Genomic DNA, 20,968 nt, shown 5'->3' with positions numbered 1-20,968 from the left:
TCCCCCCAAAAATATTGCTACAATTTATGTCAGAGTGTTTCACCTATATTTTCTCCTAAGAGTTTATGGTTTCCAGTCTTACATTTAGATTAATACCAACACTTTTTCCCCAACAGATAGAATGAAGCAGCTTTGCTTTGGTAATAAAACTACTAGAATTCAGACGAAGAATCAAACTTTAAATGGAATGCAATAGGAACTCCTGATTTTTAGAGTCCTAATTAGACATTAGCAACTGAAGTTAAAATTTCAGTTTCCTCTCATGCAATGTCATTGAGAACAAGCAAATGATAAGCTGTTTGGAAAGTTTTTGCCTGGTGAACCCAATCCAATAGGCATTGACAAAGAAATACAAAAAACATCTGAGATTAAAAGTGAGAAAGTTTAGAAAGTAAAAGCTGACTTTCTACATGGATCACATGCATTCAATCTATGTTTGTCATATTTGGTTAACACTTTTCTATGAAAGGTCTTATACATTATTGACTTTAAGAAAAAGAGGTCTAAAAAATATATTTCAAGTCATCCCCTTTAATTATAAAAATTTTAGCCAAAAAAGGAAATTTCCATGACTGAATTTTTAAACTGAGTTAAAAAAAACTTTCTACTTAAAAAAAAAAGACACCACAAAACATTTATAGAACTGTACAAAGAAGTATGTCCAATATAATCTGAATTTCTTGATTTTAATGTTTGACCAAACCCAATACATGTTTAACAATCAATTTGCTTTCCCATAAACTAAAATTTAAAGGAAAAAATACATTTTATCTTCCCAAACATAGGCAGTATAAAATGATGTTTGGTTTTCATCAGTCAGAAACATAACTGCTTTAACCAAAATCAAATAAAGAACACAGATGATATAGATTACTTTAAATTAAAACATATTACTGTACATATATATGCCTGTGCATACACGCTGGGAAAATGCATAACCTGTAAGGTGAAGTGAAATATATACATGTCCTAATCATATAACAAAGGCTGATTCTGGAACTTACATTCCTAGATCACATAATACCTTGACAAAACTTTTTTATCCATAGAATAATCCCTTGAAGGTAGCTATTAGATGAAACAACAAAAGCTTTTATCTAACGTTTTAGCCCTTTTTTATTAACTTTTCTCTTCTTTATGATCCTGTCTCAAAAGATAAACTATTTTCTGTATTTGTAAACATCACACTTTCAAGCCATTTTACTACAGTCCTTAGAAACAATTCATCTCTTCAGTTCTTCACGCACACCTGAGTTGTGGGAGGCTTCAGCTCGGAGCTCTTCTGTTTCTCCCTTTAAAGCAAACTTGGCGGGCACCACGTGCTCCTGGACGCTGGATTTGACCGCATGAGCTGCATAGTTAAGGCTGGTGTTTTCACTCCAATGCCAGTAACCTGAGAAGGGGTTGTAGACCATTCCTGCCACAGTTAGAACTGACAAACCATCTGAAAAAAATGTCAGAAAGAGTAGACTTAATAAATGTTTACCTCCCGTGTGCCAAGTGTCTCATGCAACTGTCCACATTAAAAAAGGATTCCTATCTCAATGGGCAAACATACTTCCCAGCCACGTAGAGCTCACTCTTTACTGCAGCAGAACATAGACTCTAAAGCAGACTGCTTAAGTTCAAATCCCAGCTCTGGCACCTATTAGATGGTGACCCTCGGCAAGTCACTTAACCCTTCTGTATCTTAGTTTCCTCACATGAACAGAATATATATGATAGACTTGTTAAAACAGATAAATGTGTAAAGTAGCACAGTGCTTGGAATTTGGCACGTACTCCACATACATTAACTGTTACTAGAAAATACCTGCCGACAAAGTGATTGTTCCCGTAAAGTAGCTTTAAAATATTTTTTCTATTCTAGTCAACAAAGTTATTTGCAGAAAAGAAATTACTACATTGCACTGGACTAATTTAATATTCCAAGTGAAATCAAGTTTATTGATATACTGTTACATGGACAAAAAGCATGGGACACACATGAGTCTAAGTACTCAAGAGGAATACCAGATGCCAAATAAATGAACTGACAAATGCTATTACTTGACAGGAATTCAACACATAGATCAAGGGCTCGCGAGGTGTGAAGCAGAGCAGGACGCTGCAGGGAGTACACAAAGGAGACACAGCCTTGCCTTCCAGGAATTCAACAGCCAGAAAGGGGCTTAAAAAAACACTAAAGTAACCATACTACGAGGCATACTCTACGGCATGCTTATCACTAGCATTAAAACACTACATAAAACGTGATACGGAAGTTCAGCATATATCCAAGTATGCAGGAGTCAGGAAAAATAAGATGTGAGATGAGCTGATTCAAGCGGGGCCTCAAAAGAACAAAGAGAAGCCGTGTAAGTAAAAGCCACCTGCACCTCACCCTAAACGAGTGGACTAGACAGCCAACAAGTATTCCCTGATCATCTGTGACTGGCTTGGTCCCGGGTGAGGTGCCACAGGTGAGAGAAGCAGTATGTTGTACTTAATCCTGACTTCAAGGAGTTTGTGATCTAGTTGAGGAGATGAAACCAACATCCAAAGAACAGTGGCCCATTTAATTAAGTGCTAGGTTACAGGGACACTCTAAGTTCAGTTAGGCCTTGAAAATTGGAAACTTTTTTAATACTTACTTGATTCCAGAATGCTCTCTAGCTTTTCGGGTGAAACAAACTTCTCCCACGTATGAGTACCTTTTGGTACAATACCTGCAATTTGCTCTGCAAAAACAATTCCCAAGGCATAGGACAGCTGTGTTTTGTTGATTGTAGTAATGAATAAAGAACCACCGGGCTAAAAAAAATATACATGTATAGAAGTAACATTTTAAATGTCAGGAGAATCAGTTCAATAAAGGCTTGGCTCCCCCACCCCACCCTCCTTCCTTCCAAATAATTTCAGTACAGGAAGATACAGAAGTGTGAACAAAATATAATTTACCAAAATAGTATTCTTTTCCCTTAGGAAATTCATTGTCACAAACAGCCCACTACAGATGCACCTGCTGAATTTATGCAACAGTGTGTACAACTGACTCTGTAAATCATACATTACTATGACTGATGTTTATCTTATATGCATTCTTTGGTACATATCAAATACTTTATTATAATAAAAATATAGAAATGAGATCAGGCTGCTCTCCCTTGTTGCACGTCCCACACTGACGTCCCAGCGAGCCCACACTGCCTGCTCCGGGCGCCCAGCCCTTCTGGCGTGTTTGGTACAGCGCACAGCCCCGCGGCTCATGCAGGCCAGCAGTGCCACTAAGCCTTCCCTGACAAACGCATTCATGGTTAAGGTTTGAACATGTTTTATCTTGTTTTGATTTCATTACTACAAAGCATATAAAGAGGTCAAGATAAGCACTCAGATGGATGTGAACCATTTCTGGGATGGTTTAGTCAGCCATCTTTTAGTGACTATATTTTATAATGTTTCCTATATTTACTCCCACAAATGGCAAGAACATTAATGTCTCCTCCCTCTTTTACACATTGTCATTAATGCCTGATGGGAATAAAATGCTAAAGATCCCCTCCAAAATAATCGTATCTTAAATCTATGAAAGTATCTCAAATATCATCTCAAACCACAAACAAAAATGGTAAGAGAAGGCCCTGAAATATTAGGATGTGCTTTTAAAACTAAAACATTGGACATGATTTCATTATACATTGTAACTTTTGCCTATAAAACTCTAGCATTCTAAAATAGCTCATTAAATAAAGATTATTTACAAATATTAAAAAAATTATAAAAATAAAATAGCTCATTAAGGGGGCAGGTATAGCTCAGTGGTAGAGTGCGTGCTTAGCATGCATGAGGTCCTGGATTCAATCCCCAGTACCTCCATTAAATAAATAAGTAAATAAATAAAATATCTCATTAAGAATCACTTATATGTCAATTATATCTCAATAGAGCTAAGGGGAAAAATCACTTATAAATATCTAATCTATGCTTCACAAAATCTTACTCTAAGGAAACAGTGGTAAGCAATGGTCATTATTTTTTTTTAATAGGCTTTCCATTAAAGCAAAAATTAGTTTTAAAGTCCATGATGCCAGCATTCCTCATATATGTGAAAGAACCTCCATCCATACATACTGACTGAGACACAAATCAAAAAGTAATAATTAAGGCGTTTTGCTTGGAAAATAGGAGCTAAGCCTAATAAAACTCATTTAAGAGGAAACACTACCAGGAAACTGTACAGAGACTGAGGAGAGATGGCAACTAAACGCAACACAGAATCCTGGATTGGATCCTGCAACAGAAAAATGGGATTAGTGGAAACACTAATGAAATTTCACAGGGTCTGTAGTGTAGTTAATAGTATAATGGCAATGTCAATTGTGTAGTTTGGAGAAACACACAGAGTGAGGCAAGTGAGGCGCCTAGGGCTCTCTCTTCCTGGGGTGTGCGAATGCAGGACTGGCCCCGAGGAGTGAGTGCCCCCTTCGACCTTGTGCCCTCGGTGTTGCACATGCTCACCCCAGTCCCTACCTTATCGTGTCAAATGGAAATGGTAGGGGAGACTGGGTGAGGACACATGGCAGCACTGTACTATCTTTGCAACTCTTCCGTAACTAAAATTATTTTTAAAGTATTTTTTAAAAGATCTATTTAGATAAACGCTAAGCATTTAATTCTTGCAGCTCCTGACCTTAGGGAGTTACCTCTTGAATACATAAAAAACAGAGTTGATACAGTAATAATAATAATAATAATACTTTAGAAATATTTATAAAAAGAAAATTTGGAACCACCTTCTGAAGACTAAATCTGTGGCAAATTATAAAAGTATAATAATGTAATGGGAAGAACCAGACTTGAAATCAAGAAATGTAGCCTTATGCCACACTTAAAGACTAAGTGCCCTTTGGCATTTCTCAAATTCTGATCGATCTTCACTGGGTCAAAGGTCACAATGCCTGCCTTACCTTCCTCACTTGGTTACAGGTAAGATCAACTGAGATCATCTGTGTGAAGTATTTATTAATAAACCGAAAATATACATATCACACACAGAGAGAATGACAACAAATGCTGTCTCACTCAATTATGCTAATAATGTTTTTTTAAGCATGAATCCAAATTGATTTCTTACTAATTGTCATTCAGTATCTATTAGGTATTTAATTCAGATTATACCAATGGAAAAATACCACCATAAATCTATTGTTTGTATTACAATGTTCAGCACCAACATTTTTCAAGATCCCTGGACATCAAGATACTAGATCTAGAAAACCCTGGTACTGAGGGCAAGCTGAGAGGCAGAAGTAATCTCCAGTAGAGATGCTGTCCCTTAATCTAGGCTTCCTGGTTTAGTGTTATTATTATACATTTATTTCTATGGATACACGTATACACTCAAAAGATAAAACAAACTAATGAACTCCGTAAGTCTTACTTTTAGCACTTGACAGCAGCACTGTATAAACGTTTCTAGATCAATCACATGTTCTACAACTTCAGAAGCTATGACAGCATCAAATGTTTCTGCAGTTTCTTCTACAATCTCTTCCAGGGAACACGCTCTGTACTCTATCCTCTTATCCAGGACTGGGTCAAATGATTTATGGTGCTGTGCAGTTTTAATGTTCTCATCCACAGGATCGATTCCAGTAACTGAAGCCCCAAGCCGCCCTAGAGGCTAATGGCATAAAAAACTGTTACCCTCAGGAAGAAAACAGAATACGTGTTAGCAATAAAAAGCTTCTCAAAAAGGAGACAAGATTAAGCACGAGGGAATAATTATCGGAGATCATTAATGGGAACATGAAAGTTCAATATACCATTTTCTCTAGTTTGTACACATGTTTGAAACTTTCCATAATAAAAAGCTTAAAAGTGAGAACAATAATCACAACAACAAAAAACTTATCAAGAACTACTTGAGAACAGTGAGGATATTTTTGCCTACAATCTCTAGATATATTTATAAGTACATAGTATAGTAGTAACATATTTAAAATGCAATAAATGTAATGTCATTGTAAAAAGCAAAATTATCTAATATTCAAATTCTCTAAAGAACAATATTTTCCTCCATAGTTTCTCCTGTGACTGACTAGAAATGATTCTTCTTAGCTAATCTTTCAACTTTTCGATTCCATTACTTCCCATGGCATGCCCAAGTTTTTAAACACAGCCTTAATTCTGATCAAAACTCATAGCATTTATTTTATAACTCTTTAGTCAATAAGTTAAAAGTATAAATAAAACTTTTTTAACTTTAGAGACAAGATCTATAATAATACACTGAGAAGATTGTAGAACACATATAGTAAAATCGTCCTCATTTACAATTTGATATACTTCATATTCTTGGTTCTAAGGGATGTATTTTCACATATTTTACATTTCCTGAAATTTTATAATTGATGTCAAAAGAAACCAGCCCATTGCCATAAGAAGAATACATTTTCTGTGCATATGGAAACTTAGCTATGCATCCAAGGCCTCTGTTAGTCTCATTGTCAACTTGGCTGTTGAGGACCTTGATAGAACCACATCCCACTGTATCTTCACTTACGTTTGTATCCTACACTGTTGCTTAAAATATCTTTCAGATTATGATGCAGCATTGAAACAAAACGTTACTGTGTTGGTAGAAGACTATAAAATAGAGTTGTAGGGTATAAATTTACTATAAGGTAAAGCAAATATTGCTTACAAAGAGAATGAGTATTCTTCCAAGTACTCTGGAGCACTTCAGAAGGGGAGAGCCCCACAAGCAGGCACAACCATGTTAGGTTTTGATATTGAAGCAACTGTAAAAGGCCAGCTTATCAGTGCATTTAAAGCAGTAGAAATTGCCTAATATCTTGGGAGAGAAGAGACAACAAAATTTCTAACGCTATTCAAATGACAGTGTGTTTTTTTTCTTTCTTTTTTTTAAAGTTGAAGTATAGTTGACTTACAGTATTATATTAGTTTCAGGTGTACAACATAGTGATTCAATACTTTTATGGATTACACTCTATTTAAAGTTATTATAAAATAATGGCTATATTTCCCTGTGCTGTACAATATATCCTTGTTGTTTATCTATTTTATACATGGTGGTTTCTACCCTCTAATCCCCTTACCCTACCTAGCCCTTCCTCCCTTCCTTCTGCCCAGTGGTAACCACTAGTTTGTCCTCTATATATGTGAAGCTGTTTCTGTTCCATTATATTCATTCATTTGTTATTTTTTAAGATTCCACATATGAGTGATAATATACAGTATTTGTCTTTGTCTGACTTAATTTCACTAAGCGTAATACCCTATAGGTCCAATCACATTGTTGCAAATGGCAAAATTTTCACTTTTTGATGACTGAGTAGTATTCCACTGTGTGTGTGTGTGTGTGTGTGTGTGTGTGTGTGTGTGTGTGTGTGTGTGTGTGTGTGTCTCCCCATTCATCTGTTGATGGATACTTAGGTTGCTTCCATATCTTGGCTACTGTAAATAATGCTTCTATCAAAATTGAGGTGAATGTATCTTTTCAAATTAGTGTTTTCATTTTCTTTGGATATATGCCCAAGATTGGAATTGTTGGATCATAGATAGTTCTATTTTTAGTTTTTTGAGGAACCTCCATACTGTTTTCCACAGTGGCTGCACCAATTTATATTTCCACCAACAGTGTACTAGGGTTCCCTTTTCTTCCACAGCCTCACCAACATTCATTATTTGTGTTCTTTTTGATGATAGCCATTCTGACAGGTATGAGATGATATCTTATTGTGGTTTAGATTTGCCTTTCTCTGATGATTAGCAATGTTGAGCATCTTTTCATGTGTCTGTTGGCCATCTGTATATCTTCCTGGGAAAAATACCTATTCAGGTCTTCTCATTTTTTAATTGGGTTGTTTATTTTTTTGATATTGAATTCTATGAGCTGTTGTGAGCTATTTATATATTTTGGATATTAACCCCTTACTGGTCATATCATTTGCAAATATTTACTCCCATTCAGTAGGTTGTCTTTTCATTTTATTGTTGGTTTCCTTTGCTGTGTAAAGTTTTTAAGTTTAATTAGGTCCCATTTTTAAATTTTTACCAGTGCCCCATTTTGTGTTAAAAAAAATTCCTCACTATAACTGTCTGAAATATTTATATATTTTTAAAGTAAAACAAATTTATCACTTTTATAATCATAAAAATATTTAAACACATGGTGTACTTCCTTTTTTTAAATGAACAATATTAATTTTTAAAAGGATAAAAGAGGCATAAGCCCACTTCTCAATTTTTTTTTCCCAGTTAAAAATGGCAGGAAAGTTGTAAATAACTTACTTCAGTTAACAATCCACCACCACAGCCAACATCAAGAATCTTCATCCCAGACAAAGGTTTTCCTGGCTGGTGATTAACAATTGTTTTTAAAAGATTGTCTCTTTAAAAAATTAAAAACATATAAAGACAAATTATTAATTTTATCAATAAAAATTTAAAAGTCTTTATTCTCAAGGAAACACTAAACTCACTTTTTAAATGTATGTTAATTTTTTGGCTGAAAACATCTTTTATTTTAAGTATTAAATGACATTATACTTAATTTATAAGATATTTTTTAGTAATCAAAAGCAGGATGTTTAAAGTAAAGCTCTTGAAATATCTAGTAATAATTATTACTTAAACATTACTTTAGTAATAATCTAAATACAAACTTTAAAAATAATCTAGTTTAGATTAACCTAATTTTATTTGCTTGAGATATCACATCACCTGAGACATTTATTAGTTTTGTTGTTTGTACCTGCCGGATCCATTTCACATCAGTGACAAATAGATTATTTTACAGCGCTTAGAAGACTGGAGATCTGTATTTTCAGAATTTGCCTATATTCCCTTCTAAACTGAGTCTCTTTTGATCTTCTAAGTTAGTGATGTTTTCACGATTATGTAAGCAGTCATCCAAATCGAGAAACGTAATTTAAGATAATCACAGTAATACTTTACCACAGACACAAACATAAGCACACACGTACATACGCACAGATGTATATATAGCTAACAGTATAATGAACTAAACTTAAGGTGGACTACATATGAATCCTAATTATACTTATATTAAAATAAATGTTATATATAATAAGGATATATTAGGAAATCTTTTATTGCTATTAAAATTGACTTCTAAGAATAATCCAGGTAGTGGTTAAATGGATAACTTCAATGTTATAATATACAGAAAGGACCCATTTCAAATGAAGTCCACTCTGTTCTTCACACAATTTAGATCATATTGCTCCCCTTCAGTGGTTTTAATTATGATCAGAATAAAATCTAAACTTCTAACCATAATCTGTACTACTCTGGGTGGTCTCTTTCAGTATGATATCTAAATAATAGTGTCACAGTAGTTTGAATAGAGTAGTTCTCAGGCTGAGTGCTCATCAGAATCACCCGGAAGGTTTGCTAAAACACAGACTGCCGACCCCCCAAAGCAGCAGGTCCAGGGTGAAACCTCAGAATTTTGCAGTTTCATCAAGATCACAGGTGATACTGACGCTGCTAATCCAGGGGCTAAACTTGAGAACCACTGACCTAGCCTAACAGAATGGCATTTCTGCTTTTCTCTGCCTTAGTGTTTCAGTGATCCACAAATTCAGGTGTAATAAAAAGGTGCCAACATTTCTATTTTTACTGCAGATTCTGGATGAAGCAGCAAAAACCAATCAGGAAGTTCCTTGAGGGCAGTCTGAATCTGATATTCTGTGTCTATTACAGTATCTTGCCCCCAAAATGTTTAATGAATAAAGAAATAAGTGGACAGAAGAATGAATGAACAATTTCTTGATAAGCGGAGACTGATGAACCCTTGCCTTTATCTTCCACAGCAAACTCTGAGTTCCTGAAGTACACAGACTGTGTTCTGAATGATGAATATCTTAGTAGCTTTCAAAGTCTAGCCCCTAAGCTCTGCACAAGGTAAGTTCTCAAAAAATATTTGCTGATTTGAACTGATTCAGTAGTATTCTCTTTATCAAAACTGCCTGAAGGTCAAAGTTATTATTAAATGACCTTGATGCCACAAGACCCTAATTCCTTTTCATATGGATTTAATTCTAATTAACCTGAATAATGTCCCCAAATACTTTAAGTTAATTAATGAAAGCAGCCTAGAACTCAGCTGATGTTATTAAAAAATACTTTCAAACAATGGATATTGAAGAGAATCCCCTTATTTTCTAAAGCAAACTTAAAATGCAGCATTTTTAACCTAGGTATAAGCCAAGAGAAGAATGAAACTCAAAAAAAAAAAAAAAAGAATTATTGAAAAGAGTTGTATTTTAAAAGACCTAGAGTTTCTGTACTGTTACCTGATAAATGGCACCCTCAGGTCATTCATCGAGTGAAGAGGAGCATATACGCCTTCCTCATCCCACCACCTGTGAGCCAGGGCCAGGAAAGTCTTCACCTCACTGCTGTCCACAGTGGTCTGGGAAGTACCGTACAGTCTCGTCCAAGGGAGCCTAAGAGGTCAGAAGGAGGAGCCGAGAGAAAACTGCCATTTGAAAAAATGCAACATGGGATGTACGAAGTAGAAAGACATCCTAATTTACCATTTATTAGATTCTAAATATATGTATTGCTTATTTTTGATGCTTTAAAACAAGTTTTCTTATAATCACATTGCTTATAAACATATAGATATGGATATATATTCGCAGATAAAACAAATTCATTTCTTTTGAAGTAAGTTACAACAAATATGAAACTTTACAAAATTTGGCCCTTTGGGTCACATAATAATAACAATAGTAGTAGCAATTATTTACTGAGTACATACTAAATGCCAGGCACTACCTGTTTAAGAACTCTATATATGTCATTTGTCATCTCATTTAATCCTCCCAGCAACTCTATAAGGTAGGTTCTATTATTACCCCTCATACACAGATAAGAAAAGGGAGGCTCAGAGAGATTAGGTGGTGGAGCCAGGATTTGAATTCAGATTTCTCCACCTTCTCTCCATTTCTACTGCCTGATCATCCTAATCCAAGCTCCCATTATCTCTTGCCTGAACTGCTGCCCTAGCCTCCTAATTATAATTAATCTGCCTGCTTACCACCTCATCCGCCTCCAATCTGTTCTCCATAATGTGTCCAGAGTGACTGTTCTGAAGCATAAATATGATCACACTATTTTCTCACTTACAGTGCTTCCTTCCATGGCTTTCCAGTGACATCAGGCAAAAGACCAAAATCCTCAGCATAGCCTACAATGTTCTGAATTAATGGTCCCCAGTTCCTTCTCTCTCCAAAGCCACTCTCCACTGCTCTCCTCATCCTCCCCACTCCAGCCACATGGGCCTTCTCTCAGTCCTCTGAATTCACCATGCTTGCTCCTTCCCCATGTACTTTGTATATGTCATCCCCTCTGCCTGGAACATTCTTCTCACATTCCCCTTTCCTCCTCTACACACCTAATGCATTCCTTCTCATCCTTTAGACCTTAGTTTAAATGGAATGTCATCTAATGCTTCTCTATCTCAACTCCTATACAACTTTCTACTTCTTCCTGGGCTATGTGATTAGTTGAGCATGTCTCCCCACTAGAACATAAGCACCATGAGGGTAAGGCATGGACTGTCTTGCATACCATTTTATTCCTAGTAACTACCACAGTTCCTGAAACACAGCTGGTGCTCAGGAAACATTTGTCAAATGAATAATCTGAAGGAAAAGGCCCAGAAAAGTATACAATTCACCTAAAAAATTTTTTTTGACTAAATGGAATGAAACAGGGACTAAACAGGGTTCCATGTCAAAGTACATGACAGGAAAAATCCTCCAAAGGTTCTTGAGTAAACGAGAATAGGTTGTTACTTTAGAAAAGGTAATGCCATTTAAATTTTTACTATGTTTTTCTCAGCTACACAGAATACATTCTGTATTGATTACTTATTACCTTCTTAAAAGTTAAATGTCACTCTTCTTTAATATTATCTTATGAATATTACCCTCCTTTTCATGCTTTGTGCAAAGCTTCAGTAGTCAAGGACTAGGTTATAGTAGGTAACAGTAGGTGGTTGCTCAGTTGACTAAGAATGACTTCACATACATCCAACCTGCAAGGAGTCAGTTCACTTAGGAGAACTGGAAGCATGCATTTCTTAGAGAAACGAGAGCTCATACCTTAACTCTATGCAATATTTTTCACAAGGTTAGAAATTGGTTTATAGGATATGAATAATCCATAAAGATATTACTCTGATTCAATCTTACTACCTAGAATGTATACTTAACCACCTTATATTTATGTTGCACCCAAATCATTTATGATTTTAAGCACTGCATTATTTGTGTCCAGTCACAAGGATATTAAGAGGAAATAAAAAGTACTTCTCCAAGTAATATAGTCTTATATTAAAAATAAAAGCTATCACTGAAAATGGATGAAAGGTATGCACTGTATGTATACTTCTTACAACTTTTCTGTGGGTTCCAATTTTCCAAATTTAAAAGTTATTGGAAAAATAAGAATATTTAAATAAAAGCTACCTTAATCAAATCACATGAGCTATTACATACTGACAAAGTTTACTAAACACAGTCAATACTAAACTGTTATTGCACATAATTAAGTAAATATTTGCCACAGTAATGAATAAACTTACCTGTAACTTTTCATCTTACTCAAGTAGGCAAAAGTCATACTACGGGATTTGAACCACATGATTCTGTATTCACTGAAAACCCTTGGTTTAATTCGTAGAGTCCAACTGAGCTGATTCTTTGAATAAACTGAAAAAAAGAAATTTAAATGTCTAGAGAAGGCACTGCAGAGTATGAATCCCTGATATGGATGTAATTGAAGAAACTATCTTATATGGCAATCTTATATAACAATAAACAAAAGGGTTTTTTCTGAATTTTGGATTTTATTCTAAATTATAAAGTAAAAATCTTGCATTCTGCCATCTAACTCTAATCAGGCCCTTCTGAAATTATAATTAACAAAAATAAGTAATGCCTATGTCAAAGTTTTCATGCCATGTTTTTACATACACATTATGCTAAACAAAATTATTTAAAAATGATATTCAACAAACTTATGGTTACTAGGGGGGAAAGGGGTGGGAAGGGATAAGTTGGGAGTTCTAGATTTGCAGATACTAACTAATATACATAAAATAGATAAACAACAAATTTATACTGTTGCACAGGGAACTGTATTCAATATCTTGTAGTAACCTATGGTGAAAAAGAATATGAAAATGAATATATTATGTTGCTATATGACTGAAGTATTGCACTGTACACCAGAAATTGACACAACATTGTAAACTGACTATACTTCAATAAAAATATATTTAAAAAATGATATTCAAATTAAAACTACATTACCTTTTAAACTAGGGTAATATTAGTTTTAAGATTATTTGTCAAACTAGTTCAAATTCTGTCACTTTCATGTTAGCTATATGAATGGATTTATACATAAGCTCAACAATCTCTACAGAGGAAAAAAATACATACATACGCTAAAATAAACAGTCATCCAGTTTGTGTTCCAACTTACACAGAGACTTGCTTTATGAACTAGTTACTCTGCTGCAGAACATTCAGTTGTTCAATAAACATTTAAACAAAGTAGACCTTAGAGTAAAGAAAATTGCCAGGGACATTATATTATGATGAAAGAGACAAAACAATAAGGATTTACTGTATAGCACAGAGAACTATATTCAATAACTTGCAATAACCTATAAAAGAATCTGAATATATATATATAACTAAATCACTTTACTGTACACCTGCAACTAACACAGTATTGTAAATCAACTTTACTTCAATAAAAAAGACAATCCACCAAGAAAACAATGTAATGCTAAATATGTATGCACCAAACAACAGGATTTCAAAACACATGAAGCAAAAATTCACAGAACTAAGAGGAGAAACAAACCTACTATTATAGTTAGGAGCTTTAACACCCTTCTCTCAGTAACCGATAGAACCACTAGACAGAAAATCAGCAATGATACAGAAGTGAACAACACTATCAACCAATAAGATCTAATTGAAATTTATAAAACACTCCATGCAAACAAAAACAGAATATACATTCTTTCAAGCATACACAGAGCATTCATAAGATAAACCATATTCTGGGATATAAAACAAACCTTCAGAACTTTAGGAGAAGTGAAATCATGTAAAGTGTGTTCTCTAAATATAATGGACTCAAACTAGAAAATAAATAACAGAAGATAACATGAAAAGAACAAAACACTTGGAAATTAAACAATACACTTCTAAATAATCCATGAGTCAAAGAAAAAGTCTCAGGGAAATAAAACTGAAATAAAATATATACAACATAAAAATCTGTGAACATAGCTAAAGTAATACTTAGAGTAATACTTAGAGGGAAATTTATAGCACTAAATAATACTAGAAAAAAAGAAAAGTTCTCAAAACAACAATCTAAGTTTCCACCTCAACAAACTAGACAAAGGAGAGCAAAATAAACGCAAAGCAAGCAGAAGAAGGAAATGATAAAGGTAAAAGTAGAAACATTTAGAACAAAGTATAGAAAATAGATCAAACCAAAAGCTAACTCCTTGCAAAGACTAATAAAATCGATAAACCTCCAGCAAGGCTGACAAAGAAAGAGAAGACCTAAATTACCAATATCAAGAATTAAAGAGAAGATATCACTACAGACCCACAGACACTAAAAGGATGATAAGGGAATACCACAAACAACTCTACACTGAAAAATTCGACAATCTAGACAAAATGCAACCTTCTTGCCAATAAAAAAAACCCTAACATCCAAACCCAGGCAAGACGGTTCTTTGGGACATTAGCCCACCATCTTCTCAGTCGGCTGGCTTTGAGAATAAAATCACTATTTCTTGCCCCAACAGCTCGTATCTCAATTTACTGGCCTGTCATGTGGCAATCAGTATGAGCTTGGACTCAGTAACAAAACATATTAAAGACAACTTAATAAATGATATGACACACTGTGTTCATGGACTGGAAGATTCAACATCAATTCTCCCCAAATCTGCACAATTTCTATCAAAATCCTATCAGCCTTTTTTTGGTACATATAGACAAGCTGAATATAAAATTTATTTTAAAAAGCAAAATAGACAAAATAGCTAAAACAATATTGAAAAGGGAGAATAAAATTTCAGGAATCAAATACCCAATTTTAAGATTTTTCATAGAGCTACAGTAATCAAGAGAGTGTGGTATTGGAGGAGAGACAGACACAAATATTAATGCAACAAGAGTGTCCAAATACAAAAAAAAAAAAAAAAAATTTACCCAACTGATTTTTTGACAACAGTGCAAAAGCAGTACAAAGGAGGAAGAACAGTCTTTTCAATAAATGCTGTTAAAACAATTAGATGTCATAGATAAAAAAATTTTTTTTGACCTAAATCTCACATCTTATACAAAACTGAACTCAAAATGAATCATTGCTCTAAATGCAAAACTGTAAAACTTTCAGAATATAGAAGATCTTCATGACTTAAGGTTAGGCACAGGGTTAGATGTTACATCTGACACCAAAAGTACAATCCAAAAAAGAAAATATTGATTAAATTGGACTTGATCAAAATAAAAAACTTTTGCCCTGCAAAGCAACTTGTTAAGAAAAAAAAAAAAAAAAAAAAAAGCCAGGTCACAAACTGGAGGAAATATTTCCTCCCAAAACATATATACCATAAAGGACTTATACCTAGAATATGGAAGGATACTCTTTAAACTCAACAGTAAAACAAAACAAGACAAAGAAACAAAAAACAAAAAAACTTCCCATAGAAAAACAAAACAAAAAAGCAATCCAGTTATAAAATGGGTATAGGTATTATAAAGTGGGTATAACAAGACATAGATATTCCGCCAAAGAGGATATACAGATGCAAATAAGCACATGAAGAGATGTTAAATATCAACAGCCATTAGAGGAAGGTAAATGAAAGCCACTACATACCTATCAAATCAGCTCAAATTTAACCATCCTGGATAGAACACCTGAGGACCAGGATATGAAACAACTAGCTCTCTGACATATTGCTAGTAAGAATGTAAAATAGTACAGACACCATGAAAAGCAGTTCAGTAGTTTCTAATAAAGTTAAACATGGATTTACCATGCAACTTAGCAACTGCAGTCCTGGGCATTTATCCCAGAGAAGTGAAACTTATGTCCATACAAAAACTTGTACATCAGTATTCATAGCTGCTCTATCCACAATAGCCAAAAACTGGAAACAATCAAAATATTCTACAGTGGGTGAGTGGTTAAACTGTGGCATATTCATATTATGAAATACTACTCAGAAATCAAGAGGAATGAACTACTGATACATGCAAAAACTTGGATGGATTTCAAGGGTATTTATGCTGAGTGGGGAAAAATTTTTTTTCAAAAGGTACTTAATGTATGATTTAATTTATGTAACACACTCTTGAAATGGCAAAATCATAGGAATGGAAAAACAGATCAAGGTTTAAGGTCGGGGGTAGGGTCTAACTATAAAAGAGTAGTACCAGGAATTTCTTTGTGCTTGTGGAACTGTTCCATGTCCTGACTGTGGCAGTTAGTACACAAATCTCTGTATGTGATCACACACACACACACACACACACACACACACACACACACACAATGAGTGCATGTAAAGGTGATGAAATCCAAATAAGGACTATCGTCTAGTTGATGGTGTCATTCTAATGTCAGTTTCTTGGCTTTGGCAATGTGTTACTTACGGTTATAAGACATTATCACTGTGGAACTGGGTGAAAGGCACATGGAAATTCCCTATATTATTTTTGCAACTTCTTGAGTCAAATTATTTTTAAAAAAATCATATCTAAATAGTACGAAAGTATACAGTACAAGTTAGGTCTCCTACCCCTGACTGTAGCTATCCAGTTTCCCTCTCTAGAGGCAACCATTGTTACTAGATTGTGTGTATACTTTCAGATAATTTATACACATATTTTTTGTGTTTCAATTTCTCTATACAAAATGTAACATAGTATACTCATTCTTCTGCATTTTGCTTTTTCCACCTATCAATGTATCTTGGAGATTATTTTCATAATAGAGCATAGAGAACTTCCTTTTTTTAGGGCTGCAGGGTAATCCATTGTATGGCTATGTCTCATCATTTATTTAAACAGTCCCTTATTAGCAGACTTTTATTTAGGTTATTTAAAATTTTTTTTTGCTAGTCCAAAAACAAGATTAAATTACATAGGTAGTGTCATATATTTTTGAGAGTACCTGTAGGTAAAATTCCAAGAATTGCTGCCAAGTGGCATGTGCATTTATAAATTTGTAATTGCCTTCACAGATGATGCCTTCAACATCTATGTGTAACGCGTGAGTTTCTAGCGCTGGTTTCCCCACACTGATAGTATGCTGATAGTCACCTATGCAATGCATTATCAAATGTTTTTATCTTTGCTAATCCAACAGGTGAAAATGGTATCTCACTATAGTTTTAATCTATCATGAGTGTCCTTTATCATACTCAATTTATCATTGTGTCCTTTTTAAAGTTTATGGTGCTATGGTCTGAATGTTTGTGTCTCATCCAAACTCATGTTGAAATCCTGACCCCCGAAGTGATGGTATTAGGAGGTGAGGCCTTTGGGAGGGATTAGGTCATGAGGGTAGAGCCCTCATGGTTTGGTTTAGTACACTTACAAATAAGACCCCAGAGAGCAAAAGGCTCCACCTATGAACCAGGAAGTGGGCTCTCACCAGACACTGAATCTTTGGCTTCACAGTCTCCTGAACTGTGAGGAATAAATTTCTGTCGTTTATAGGTGACTCAATCTGTGGTATTTTCTTATAGCACTTCAAACGGACCAAGACAGTCATTTATATTTCATGTCTTGTCTTTTCATAGTCTCTGAACATTTTTCTCCTGAGCTTTTTATGTTTTTAAAATTTTGTTTCGTTTCATAGGCCCTCACGATCTGGTCCAAATTCATTTCAACATTCTCAAAAAAAAAAAAAGAAAGTTTGTGCTTCTAGGCTTTTGCTCATGTTACTCTACCATTTCTATCTGTATCTGTATTACTTTTTAAGGCCTAGTTCAAATGCACCTCCTTTGTGGCTTTAGGTAGGTAAATGAGACATTAGAGAATTATATAAACAGTGATACATAGATAAGTATTTACAGTTGACCCTTGAACAACATGGGGGTTGGGGCACCAAGGCACACGTGCAGTCAAAATCCAAGTATAACTTTGTGGTTGGCCCTCCTAATCTGCCCTTCCACATTCTCGGACTCAACCAACCTCACATTGTATACTACTGTACCACGTATTTATTGAAAAAACAATCTGCATATAAGTGGACCAGCGCAGTTCAAACCTGTGTTGTTCAAGGGTTAACTGTATAAGGTATTATGAAACTGAGCCTCAAAGATTTTAACAGTACTTGCTCTCTGGTCAGTGATGACCCCTATCTCCGTCTCACCTCCCCTATTTCTGCAAAATTAGTCATGGGTATGGCCAGAATTCTTAAGAGTTTTAAAAATCACCTTATCATAACTGAGAGAAATGAATCAACTTTGCATTAATAAGTAGAATGCTATTAATTCCTTCTCTGTCTGGAATCTGTGATCAGTCTGGTATTAGAGATTTTAAAAGAATGGGGAAATTTTTCATTTAATTCATTCAAAGTCATTTATCCAGCACCTATCAGGTTCCATGCTGGCAGTGAACAAGACCTCTACCCAGCCAATATCTTAGTTCCAGCATTCATTATTCACTGTCTGGATTACTTTAAGGTTTCCCTGAGCCTGGTCTGGCCTGCCTCCATCACACTTTCTACACAGCTTCCCAGTGTTCTCTCTTTAAAACAAGTCTGATTATGTTGTTCCTTCAGTAATTTCACACTGTCCTCAAGATAAAGTCAATCTCAGGAGGTGCACATGGACTTTCATTCACTTGTCATGGCCTAAAAAGTCTCCTGTCTCATCCCTGGCCATCCTCTGCCCTCATTTCCAGCCCTCCATTCGCACTCTACTTTTCAAGCAACACCTTGGAGTTTCCTAGAAATCTCCTCACAGATACTCAAGCTGGTCCTCTGGCCACTCCATCTTCTGAAACTGGATAACCCCTTCAAGATAGCACCCTAAATATCTTGTTTAAGAAGTTTCTCTGATCCCAAATACCTATTAGATGCTCCTTCTATGTTCACTCCTCAAATTTGGAGATATTTATACAGTACTTTTTTTTTCTAAATTTCTGATTATAAAATACATATTTACTGAAAAAAATTATTAAAAGTATATAAACAATGAAAAAAATGATAATCACCAACTCCACCTCTGATGTATTTCTATTCTCAGTATATAGCTTCAAGTTCATAATACAAACTGATTTCTAACTTACCTTCTTAACATTATTTCCTAATCATTTCCCCATGTTTATTGTATACACATTGATTAAAACCATTTGTACTGGCTGCACTGTTTTTCACTGTACTGAGAGTAACAACTTATCAATTCTACTGGGGGCCTTTAAGTGTCCCAGTTTTTGCTCACGGCAACCTAATCTTAGTTCTATCGTAACATTTTTTAGAAGAGACCCTAAAATATCATTCATTTATAAACTCCCAGTGCCTGGCACACAGTATTTGTTAAATGAGTTGTAAAGAATGAACGTTTAGGGGAGAGGGTATAGCTCAAGTGGTGGAGTGTGTACTTTGCATGCAGGAGGTCCTGGGTTCAATCTCCAGTACCTCCTCTAAAAATAAATAAATACATAAATAAATAAAATTACCTCTCCCCCCCCCAAATTTTTCTTTAAAAAATGAACGTTTAAAGTTCTGGTTAACATTGGGAGTTAAATAATCAAACTGTCTCCTAAAAGCATCAGGTTCAGTGCATTATTTTCTTGATCTTATTTGCCAATTTGCCTGTTGAATTAATCTATTAATTAAAAAACTGTATAGCTGTCTTAAATTCCTTCTGGAAAAAAGGCAAAGTAAGTGCAAACAAAACACAAATACTGTACACTCAGTAACTGTGAGACAGTAGCTGGTGTCCTTTCCCGCCTCGGCGAAAGAAGAAAGCACACGACCTTGAGACTCCGGCAGGCACAGAGCGGTCGCGGGCTCCGGTGGAAGGAGCTCAGCGAAAATGAGACAGAGGTAGCTGGATACATGGCGGCGCCCGCGGGCTGCGCTCCTCGGCCAGGACCACTAGTCCTCAGCTATTTTTCCCAGTCTCTGGGAAGGGAAGGGTAAGAGCCCAAGCTAGATGTTCAATGGACACGGAGCGCGGGAGCGAAGGAACAGATCCTGGGCTGACCCCGCGCGGAGCCCATCGACAGACAGCCCGCCGCCCTCTCTGCGCCTGCGCAGAACCGCTGTCCCGCCTGGTGGGCTGCCTGAGAGCTACCTCCACTCACTCGCTCGCTCGCTCGCTCACTCACCCGCCTGCGACGTGGTTAAACGAGGACAGCAAGCCTGTGCGCCCCGGAACCCCGACCTAAGCCCTCCTAAAAATCGACTCCCGGAGGAGCCCATCTTGTGGCCTCCCCACATCGCAACAGAAAGGAACCACCACTTCCGGTCCCTCCCGCGAAAGATCCCCAGCAGAAAGGTTCCGGGATCCACTCTCGCGCCATTTGGAGCCAACCTAATCATGGTTGCATTAATGGGTGTTATATGAATGGCTACAGTTTATAAGTCTTAACCTTCAACATGTCAAATGGGCATACAGTTGAACTATACTATGTTTCTATTGTCATAAACTAATTTCAAAACCCTCATTATGCCGCTTCTATATGACCACCTCAAATTAGCCATCAATCATGCTATCATTTCTAGCTATGTGATCTAGCTTTTATTCCCATGTACCCAATTGTTTTATATTTAACAGATGTCTCGCAAGTACATTCAGACTTCTGTAAGACACTGATCCTAACTTGGAGTCAGAGAAGATTGGAAGAACTTCTTCCCTAAG

The 20,968-nt window shown here is 35.6% G+C and overlaps 1 protein-coding gene across 1 annotated transcript; it reads right to left on the bottom strand.

The window, feature by feature from the left end:
- Positions 1-667: 667 nt before the first annotated feature.
- On the bottom strand, positions 668-20,664 carry COQ3 (coenzyme Q3, methyltransferase). Its single transcript, XM_010948397.3, has 7 exons — positions 20,436-20,664; positions 12,626-12,752; positions 10,326-10,478; positions 8,296-8,395; positions 5,420-5,662; positions 2,634-2,793; positions 668-1,444 (listed from the first exon to the last, which is right to left on the bottom strand). The coding sequence occupies exons 1-7, from the start codon at positions 20,647-20,649 to the stop codon at positions 1,224-1,226; spliced, it is 1,218 nt and encodes a 405-aa protein (XP_010946699.2). The 5' UTR covers positions 20,650-20,664; the 3' UTR covers positions 668-1,223.
- Between the last annotated feature and the right edge of the window lie 304 nt (positions 20,665-20,968).

Source organism: Camelus bactrianus, chromosome 8, assembly GCF_048773025.1.
Source record: "Camelus bactrianus isolate YW-2024 breed Bactrian camel chromosome 8, ASM4877302v1, whole genome shotgun sequence".
Lineage (NCBI taxonomy): Eukaryota > Metazoa > Chordata > Mammalia > Artiodactyla > Camelidae > Camelus > Camelus bactrianus.
This window is presented reverse-complemented; position numbering and strand designations above follow the sequence as displayed.

Coding starts and splice junctions, on each gene's coding strand:
- COQ3 (XM_010948397.3), bottom strand. CDS start 20,649: ATGATTAGGTTGGCTCCAAATGGCGCGAGAGTGGATCCCGGAACCTTT. Junction 5,663..8,295: donor GTGGTGGATTGTTAACTGAA/GTAAGTTATTTA, acceptor TTATGCCATTAG/CCTCTAGGGCGGCTTGGGGC. Junction 2,794..5,419: donor GCTGCTGTCAAGTGCTAAAA/GTAAGACTTACG, acceptor TATTTTTTTTAG/CCCGGTGGTTCTTTATTCAT.